General features: G+C 41.9%; 1 protein-coding gene across 1 annotated transcript in view; it reads left to right on the top strand.

Moving 5' to 3' along the window:
• The first annotated feature begins 9869 nt into the window (after positions 1-9869).
• The window catches only part of PSPC1 (paraspeckle component 1), a 73894-nt gene continuing 73444 nt past the window's right edge, over positions 9870-10319 (top strand). The window contains 1 exon segment of the mRNA XM_009999437.1: positions 9870-10023. Coding sequence (XP_009997739.1) covers positions 9870-10023 — 154 coding nt within the window.

The following is a 10319-nucleotide window of genomic DNA, read 5'->3' as shown; positions in this document are numbered from 1 at the left end:
TAGGGAAAAAAATGCATACTGAATGGCTAGATCAGAAACAGACCTTAGAACAGTACAATTATTTAGGTGTTTGGACTGGGCAATGAAATACAGGCCACTGATAAATATGAGTCACAGGACACATTTCAAAAACACTCCTTACTCTTGCTCCACAGGGACCAATGAAGATTGAGAAATCAAAACTATTAAGTTGTTAGCTTTTGCTAGCATTCAAAAACTTCAATTGAGATATCAATACGTAATATGCACAATCCTTTAAAAATACCATTTAATTAGTAGAGGTTCTAGGAAGCAGGTTTGGAAGTACTCTGTTAACTGATGTGTTGCAACAAATGCTACACATTTAGCATAGATACTAATGAGAAAAGGCTCTATAACAGAACAAGTACCCTATTTCTCTTTCTTAAGAGGTATAGTTGCACTGGCTACATATTTTATATGACAGTATCATGATTAATGACTACACTAATCTCTAAGTACCCAATATACAAAAGTAACAAGCATTATTTAAAATTTGTAAAGCTACAGTAGTCCAGGTGTGGTCTCACCAGTGCACAGTAGAGGGGCAGAATCACCTCCCTGGCCCTGCTGGTAGTGCCTCTTTTGATGCAGCCCAGGACACAATTGGCTTTCTGGGCTGCAAGCTCACAGTGGGGGCTCTCATGTTGAGCTTCTCATCTACTACCCAAGTCCTTCTCAGGACTGCTCTCTATTAATTCCCTCCTCAGCCTGTATTTGTGCCTGGGGTTGTGCCAACCCAGGTACAGGACCTTGCATTTGACCTTGCTGAACTTCATAAGGTGAGCATGGACCCACCTCTCCAGCCTGTCAAGGTCCCTCTGGCTGGCCTCCCCTCTACAGTGTCAACCACACAACACAGCTCGGTATCGTCAGCAAACCTGATGAAGATACACTCAATCCCACTGTCCCTGTCACTAACAAAGATGTTGAATAGCACTGGTCCCAATACTGACCCCTGAGGAATGCCACTCATCACTTGCCTCCATTTGGACACCAAACCATTGACCGCCACTCTCTGCGTGTGGCCATCCATCCAATGACTTATCCACCAAGTGGTCCATCTGTCAAATCCATGTCCTGACAGTTTGGAGATCAGGATGTTGTGTGGGATAGTGTCAAACGCTTTTCAGAAATCCAGTAGATTAAGTCAGCTGCTCTTCCACTATCCACCATCTCTGCAGCCCCACAGTAGAAGGCCACCAAACTGGTCACACACCATGGTGAGCACCATGTTGGCTGTCACCAGTTACCTCCTTATTTTCTATGTGCCTTAGCAGACTTTACAGGAGAACCTGTTCCATGATCTTGCCGGGCACAGATGTGAGACTGACTGGTCTGTAGTTCCCTGGGTCTTCCTTTTTCCCTTTTAAAAATAGGGGCTATGTTACCTTTTTTCCAATCAGTGGAAACCTCACCAGACTGCCATGACCTCTCAAATATGTTGGAGAGAGGCTTAGCAACTGCATTCACCAGCTCCCCTCAGGACCCATGGATGGACCCCATCAGGTCCCATAGACTTGTGTACCATCACATTCTTTAGATGGTCATGTACTCGTTCTTCTCCTGCAGCTGGGGTACTTGATTCTCCCAGCTGCTGCCTTTAATTGCTGTGACCTTTGTGATTAGGCTGGAGCTCTTGCCAGTGAAGACTGATGCAAAGAAGTTGTGAGAACCTCAGCCTTTTCAATATCCTATGTGGCTAGGTTTCCTTCAGGAAACATTTTCCTTGGTTGTCCTTTTTTCCCCCAACATGCCTACAGAAGCTTTTCTTAATTCTTCTCTATACTTCCCCATTAACTAGTTGAAGACAGCACTTAACATGTCTTTTCAACCTTTTCTTTAAACTGAACACACCCATCCCCCTCAGCTCTTCCTTTGTTCTGTGCTGCAGCCCCCTAAGCATCCTGGTGGCCCTCAACTGGGCTTACTCCCATATATCAGTGTATTTATTATAACAGGGTCACAGCCACTACTGTTTCCATACATTTTTTAAATGAAGATGCTTTACTAATTGTCAACAAGGATTTTTAATGTTATTCTTCACTGGTGCTTCCTCATTTTTTTGTTTTGTTTGGGTTTCTCTTTTTTAATTTATTTTTATTTTAAACTAGCATGCAGCCAACACTCATGTATACAACCCAGGAAAGAAGTAACTACATGGATAACTAGTAACCATTACACCTAAAGGCACACCCAGTTTCTCAAAACCTGACTGCACAAATCTTTTTTACTAAGAATGTTTAATCCTTTCTTGTTACTTGTCTATGTGTTTAGAAAAAGAAGGCGGCATCATGCAATAGCTGGTAAATGAAGACGTTTGTAGATAAACCATTTCCCTTGTGTTTAACAATACCATCAGCTAGTAGTCTCAGCCAGAGGCTTTAAACCCTGAGAAATACCCAAACATGGGCTAACAGCCTAGTATTTTTGGCCCAGTATGGATAAGCTGCTTCAACACAAGTCACCTGTAGTGATTAGCATGCAATGCATCTAGTAATTCAGAACAAGAAAAACTGAATTTAAGAGAGTACGCATAGGAGGGAAACCCCCATAGTCTATGAACAAGTAAACAGTCAATTAAGCTACTGTACAACAAAGGAAAGAAAATTTTATCATCATAAACAAAGGAGACAAAAACTATTACAGAAAGTAGTCCAAATGCTATGCTGAGGTAAAGCTGACAGGAAAATGGGATTCAAGAAAAGAATGGCCACGGTCAGCAAGACAAATATGATGGGTTTTCACAGCAGCACGTACTGGTTGGCTGCAGGTTACCTTGTGCCATCAGGACTCCAGTTTACACAACTAGTTTTAAAAAGTAAAAGATAGATTTATTCTTAAATTACAAGATGTGTATTGTATTTGCTAATGTGCAGTTTTACAGCTATAAACCACAGCCAGTCTAGGACACAAACACAGTGGTTTTGAATTCCCACTCCTCTCCCAGTTTCTCCAGCACAACTTTCTCCCTAGCTGTTTATGGGTCCTAACAGCCCATCTGCCAAGGAAGCTAGTGTGGTAGAAAGCTGAAACACAAAAACCAGAGTAAACACTCAACACATACACAGCTCCCCCTGAAAAAAAAAAAAATTCATTGTGATGATTCATGGAGATAAACTAACTCCCAAAAAAAGAAACAGAAAAGGTCAGTTTTGGTACAACAAAGAGAGGACAATGACAACCCTAATTCAGGCTTGTTTAAACAGTCATGCAATTAAAGCATATAGGCTTATTAGAACTTAACTCCATTCAAAATACACTATATAGCATTTGTTTTGAGTCCAAATCTGGAATAAAGACCTACAGAGCATAAAATATACTCCAAGCTCACAAAAAAAATAAAATAAAAGAAGAAAAATCTATTTAACTTTGCTAGTGGGGAGCTTTTCAAATCCTCTTTAAACTTTTGCCTAAAATGAAGAAAGTGACAACTCAGTAAGTTATTCCAAATCTTAGTTTACCCAGCTCTTTGTTATCTTACCTGTTGAAAGGCTACACAAGAAAGAAATGTAGTCTTTAACACTGGGCAGGGGGGAAGCACACTATTATCTGTTATTGGACACATAGCCTCTCCTAGACCAGGAAAAGTCACATCATAATCTGTTCTCTTCTAATTGAGGAATAAAATGAGTTTCTAAAATCTGTTAATAGAAAGCATGCTTTCCACTCCAAAGTCATTCTTGTAGGTCTTTGAATTCTCAAATTCTTTTTAATTACTAAAAAATGCTGGAGTTAGTTCAGATCCTAACTGCTGTACTATACACAGTATTAGTCAGATCACCTCAGTACCTCTATTTGTTAATTCTATAGATAGAAGTATACATAATGATGGCCAAACAAAGTGACAAAGTGACAATGTTAACAATTCCAAGATACACACAACATTTCTGTCTGGTAAAAAACAACCAACCAAGCTTTGTGGTGCTCTCCATTTTCTGACACTTCTAAAATTACATTATTTTTTCATTAAATGTATTGCAGAGAACTTATTTTGCCTTTCTAGATATGACTTCGTTTTTTTAAAAGGGCAACATCTACCAGAACAAGACCTCACCTTCTGAATGAACATTTTTCAAAAATAACAAAACCACCACCACAGCAAAATTCCCCAAAACTCATGCATCCAGAAATACTAAATTCAAAAGATGTCTGGTAAATTCTTCCGCCTTACTAAGAATTTTTAAATGTGTATTGGTTAGTGTATTAATCACCAATTCTTCCTCCAACAAAATGATTCAATTATTTCAGGTGTAACAGAACACTAGGTCTTCCTCCCCTTTCCACACACACACAGCATCCCCCACAAAAAAAAAAAATATTCAAAAAAAAAAAATGAAGACACTGGGTGATGCCACACTTATGTATTGCAAACCTTATCACAGGCTCCTACGAGCCAAAGTTATGGGCCACACTGTGCTAGCCACTGTACTAACACAAAATAAGACTGTTCAAAGAGCAAACCGGTTACACATAAGGGACAACAGATGGAGAGAGACAAAAAAAAAGAGAATACAAGGAAACAGCACCACTATAAACAAGTTAGAATTAGTTATTAAGGATGGTGTGTTTGAGTTCCAGGGTGACAAGAAAGGTGGTGGTTTCATTTTGGTTTAGTGGGCTTTGCGCTCTGAAGTGCTTCTTCTGCACTACCAGGTTGCAACTGTGTTAAAAGGTTGAACAGAAAAAACTTCTCCAAGCATGAGAAGCATCGCAGGAGAACGAACAAAAGTGCTTAACTGCCCGTGATGCCACTTCCTAAACAGCAGTTAATCTCATTAACACAAAAAAAAAAAAAAATTTTGGAGATTACCCTTCACAGTCAACCCCCAAATTTAAATTACAGGTACATAGCCTGTTATTTTACAACCATAAAACTTAAGATGCAAGAAGACCAGGCAGTCAAGCATAGAAGACAAGGAAAGTACTCTTGTTCAGGATTCTGAATCTGTATCAACAGAGCAGTATCATTTTTACCAGGACTGCAAGAAAAAACTGATACCACAATATGCAACGATCAAAGGTAGTGTGAGAGATGTAGCCATGTGATTTATTAACCCAAATAAATAACAAATTGTCTAGTAACAATCAAAATACAGTTTACTAAGTGAAGGAAGTATGCAGTCTGCTAGAAGAGTGGAGTGTGCTGTGCCTAAAACAAGGACTAGATTATGGGCTTAAACCAAAGATCTCATGACAACACTGTCCACAAGTGACAGCACTGAGAGTTTTCTTTTCAGGAAGGAAGGACTGCCTTTGCGATAGCAGCCGGAGTTAAAGGTCAGATATCCACAAAGAGAAGTCAGAAGTACACACTGAGATCTAGCTGGTACAGAAGGCAGCAACTCCAGAAGAGACTTCAAGGTCATCCATACAGAGATGACAGCTGCATTTATGAGTAAGATTAACAGAGTAATTTCTACAGAAACCTGAAGTAGCACTAGGGTAAATGCTAAACTGTAAAGGTCACACATGGATCTAAAGAAAAGGAACTCCAAAAAGTCATGTTTTCACAAAGAATTTTCAAGGAGAGGGAGGGGAAAAAAAAAAAAAAGGATAGTTGCATCACAAGTGCACTTATATTTAAAGTTCAGTACGGTTCCACGGTACAGAAGAGCCTAAAGGAACACATGATGCCAGTATGTTTCCAACAAAACTCTGCAAGACTGTCTTCTTCCAGTGCCATGTTTCCTAACAAATGAATCGATAAATTATTGCATGTAGAAAGCAACAGAACTCTTCCATAATGCCCCTGTCCTCTCCTGATGATCCACTCTCTCTGACAATCCCAAAAACTTAAGATTGGTGAGCTGTGCTGCAGGTATCTAAGGTCTTCTCTTATTGGTTAATAGCACGTGTGAGCAACTGTACACCACTCCTCTGTGCAATCCATTAAACAGGGGAAAAGGTGGAATTAAGATGACATCCTGCTTGGCATGTCCCTCTAACTATTGAAGCTGCTAAGTAGGAACTATGCCTTGATAGACTATTGCAAATTTAGGTATTATGGCTTTTAGAAGTTAACAGTGACACAAACTGAAGAATTCTGACGATTTTGTAAGGGAAGTTTATGAACCTTTACAGTTAAGTACAGAGTACCTAATTAATTTATTTTAGGAAATGCAGTAACATATTAAGTGTTAAGCACTCCAAAACAATGATTTCTGCACAACAGCCATGCATAATTAAGTAGTCTCCGTAACAGACAAACTTAAAGAAAGCAAATGAAAAACACCACAACCCTCTTGTGCTACTGACACTCCATATGGCTGGGAAAAGGACCAGTTACACCTGAGTACATTTCAAACCATTACTGCAGCTACTCTGTTCAGAGCACTGAACACTTGCTTCTGCACCCCTGCCTCAGTGATGAATTCCTGCCATCCCCATGAGATTATTCTCCAGTGGCTGATGGTGGAAGGGGCAGAGAAGGAAGTAATGGTGAAGGTAGCTCCAAAAAACTTGGGAAAGACAAAGAAAGATGGAGGGCTTAAACACCAGGACAAACATACAAGTGTAAACACCTTTCAAACACAGAATAGTTTGAAAAATACCCTGGTAGCAATCATGTCACTGGAGGCTCTCCACTGATCACAAAATTCAGTAAGCTCTGTTAAATTTAACTATGTCGGACTACTAAAATCTGAATTTGTCATCAGTGTTATAGCCATTGACTAAAATAATTTTGCTCTGATAGCTAACTGGGGTAAGAAAACAACTTTGGTCATTGACATGTCCAATCCACAAGATACTTTAAGTGAAGGTGTAAGAATCCCTCAGTGGACGGTTATGATCTAACGTGTCTATAAAGGACAGTCATTGATCTCATGCAGAGCAACTGTTGATGTTCTCATCCATACAGACATACAACAGCCTGAAGAGAAGGCTCTAGAGAGACCTTACAGTGGCCTTCCAGTACCTGAAGGGGCCTACAGGAAAGCTGGGGAGGGGCTTTTCACCATGAGGGTAGTAAGGCCCTGGAATAGGTTGCCCAGGGAAGTTGTTGATGCTCCCTCCCTGGAGGTGTTCAAGGCCAGGTTGGATGAGGCTTGTGCAGCCTGGTCTAGTGTTAGGTGTCCCTGCTCATAGCAGGGAGGTTGGAACCTCATGATCTTTAAGATCCCCTCCAACCTTAACCACTCTATGATTCTATGAACATGCAGCTTTTCACAATTACTGAACTAAGCATAAATTATGGCAATTAACTTCTATTGAACAAAAGGTTGTGGTTGTGGACTAATTTCAGCATTTGCCATGCTAATTGTCTTTTAGCCTGGTCTAGTGGGAGATGTCCTTGCTCATAGGAGGGAGGTTGGAACTTGATCTTTAAGGTCCTTTTCAACCTTAATTATTCTATGATTGTGACTTTCAGCAGTTGAGTTAAACTCAATGTCAGCAGAAAACCAACTCCTGTAGCATACAGAGTTTTAAGGGCCTTGTAAGGCAAGTATTACCTCAGCCTTCTCAGAAGGGACTTTACTAGTATCCTGAACTACAAATTTCAATCCCTTTCTACAGCTAGGTTGAGTTCGTATTTATTTGTGATGGACACATCTTCTGAAAAGAAAAACCAAACAAACAGTGCTCCATGAACAGTAGATTCTCCATTAGTAACAATACTTGATATAAATTCTTCAGAGAACCCCTCATTCTGCTTTTGTTACAGAGTATATCAATGGGTTACAGACTCGGACACAGTATGACAGAACTTCAGTAATTCTGTATTTAGTTCTCAAAAGCAAAATGAAAGGTACTGTAAAATGCAGGACTGCTCATGATGATGCTGGACCAAAAAAAAAAAAGAAAATCAGCAAAAATCTGAAAGAGGTTGTACCAGCTTTGGTCCAACATCTCTCAATATACTTGAACCAGATCTGTAGAAGGCAAAGAAACTTGCTTTCACTTTTTCACTTGCATTATTATTAGCCAGGGTAAGCAACAGTAGATACAATCACATATTTGGGGCCAAAGTGGTTTAGTAACAATATGAAGTAAATGTATTAGATACTCTGATTAAAACAGTCTTTTATTAAAACAAGTTATTTAGTTTAACTACCTAATAATGTGTCATCACCTTTATTCTTCAAACTGTGGCTGAAGGGTTTGGTTCCTAGAGCTGACCTTGGAGCACTAAGCACTGAACACATTCCCTCACCCAAGAGCCTGGCCTACCATGTGCCACAGGATACACTTTTTACCTCCAGTCACACGACAGAGAAAAGGCTGTACCACTACCATCACAGCTGGAGGAGAACCACGTGCCATCTAGTACGATGCTTTTGTGCAAGATGTTAGTGTAATTCACAAACCAGCTGGCAACTCTTTATCGAGGTTTACTGAATCTTAGCTATACAGCTGTTCTTGGCAGTATTCTCATCTTTTCATAGGCAGCAACATAAAGCTGCAATATTTTTTTCAAATCAGCTCCAGTGCACAAGATCCTTTTTCACTCTCAGCACAACAGCCTTCCTCCTTACAAAGCACTATTTGCCTTGATCACTTTTAGAAGTAACTTTTTTAATATGAAGAAGCAAAAAAAAAATAAAAAAAAATAGAACAGCTATTAGACTGGAATGTATAATGTATCAGAAATAAAATTAGAAGGTAGTTACATCCAAGATACAGTAAGAGTTAAAAAATTACAATTAAAATGTATATATTACAGTAGTAAGCCAAGGGTTAGAACAAACCACTTTGTTAATAACAGTGCCATGAACTCTTAGTGTCTTTCAAGAGGTTGGTAATTTTAGAAGCTCAGAATTAATCCAAATCCAATGCCTTCCTCCTAAGCAGTGAGGTTTTGCAGAAAACCACTTATTCTTTGTATACGTAAGCCACCCAAAAAGTGACAAAGAAAGTTGCAAGCTCTGCAAACTCGGGAATCTACTACATAGAATGGTAAGGGAAAAAAAAAAGACAAAAAAAATATTTTAAGATACAAATGGTGGAGAAAACTACAGCACCAGAGCACCCCTGTCCCCAAGTGAAGACCCCAGAGGGCAGGGCTGACGCGGCCTTTTTGTTCAGTTCCCGGGCCCCACGCTCCCCAGCAGAGGCCCACGGCAGGAGGAGAGGAGGGAGGGAGGAAGGGAGACCGAGTCCCGAGGAGGAAGGGAGGCCGGGAGGCCGGGAGGCCTCAGCCCAGGGCCTCAGCTCCCACCTCCTCTCCCCACGTGCTCTCCCTGCCTCACTTTCTCCACTGTGCTGCTTCGCGATTTGAAAATCCCCAGCGCAGCAAAACCCACCCATTATTGCAGCAAAAAACACCCATTATTAAAAGCGGCACAAACAAGAGTTAAAACTACACCCCAATCCTCCGGACCGGGATTGGAATTCAGCCTCTCTTCAGCCAACCCAACACCCAACAGAGATGACAATCCCACTTGGAAAAACCCACACAGATGAAACACTGAAAATGTTCACTATTAAGAATCTGTGGGTTTCCTCAGTGATCTCCAGCCTGGTGGGGAAGGGGAGAAGCAGATGGTTCAGAAGCTTCACCACGGTTCACAACTGCCAATGGCACCCAACAAAGTCACCCAAGCAAATCTGCGGGTGCAAAGAACCAGCGTAAACACACAAAGGAAGAGACGCTGGAGCACGCTCTGCAAATTGCTGGGTTATTTCCAATCTCTCATTCCCCTTCTCACCTTCAAGGTAGGCAGGACATGGGACTGGAAAAAAGGGGGGGGGGAATTCAAGATGGCTAGAGGTGTCTCGCCATGGTTTTTAACACCCGCTGTAGAACTCTAGAGGGCAGCCGAGATATGCCCTCCCCCTCCCTCCCGAGCCGGGTAACGTGAGCAGCGACAGCAGCCCGTCTGCCTGCCGGAGTGGGTATTGCAGGAGCGATGTCTTGCAGCAGCAGCGCCCACCCCAAGGAGGAGCCGCCTCACAGCCATTACCGGGGCTTCGCCCCAGGGCAGCAGCTGCTGGACCCAGGAATTTCCCCACCCAAGCCTGGAGGCCCCTCCTTCTACCTCTGCCCCCGGAGAATAAGGGTGGGTGGGTCAAGATCTCCCTAAGCAGGTCTAGCAGAGGCAGAAACAGATACGCAAACAGCACTCACAATGGAGCTCCCTCTCCTTGTTGGTCTCTGCCAAGGCTGCACCAAACTGGGCTGGAGCCTAAGGGAAAGACACGGGGTTAACGCGGGGCAGCGCGGAGCGGGCAGCGCCCCCGAGCAGCGTCTCCAATGCTTGGCCAGGGCAGGTACCGCCTGCATCACCCACCACTTCCCTTTAATCCCAACCCTTCCAATACATAAATAAGCCAAACTGCCCTCCCACGGGGCGGCGGGG

This window comes from Chaetura pelagica, unplaced genomic scaffold (genome assembly GCF_000747805.2).
Source record: "Chaetura pelagica isolate M959 unplaced genomic scaffold, ChaPel_1.0 scaffold85, whole genome shotgun sequence".
Lineage (NCBI taxonomy): Eukaryota > Metazoa > Chordata > Aves > Apodiformes > Apodidae > Chaetura > Chaetura pelagica.
This window is presented reverse-complemented; position numbering and strand designations above follow the sequence as displayed.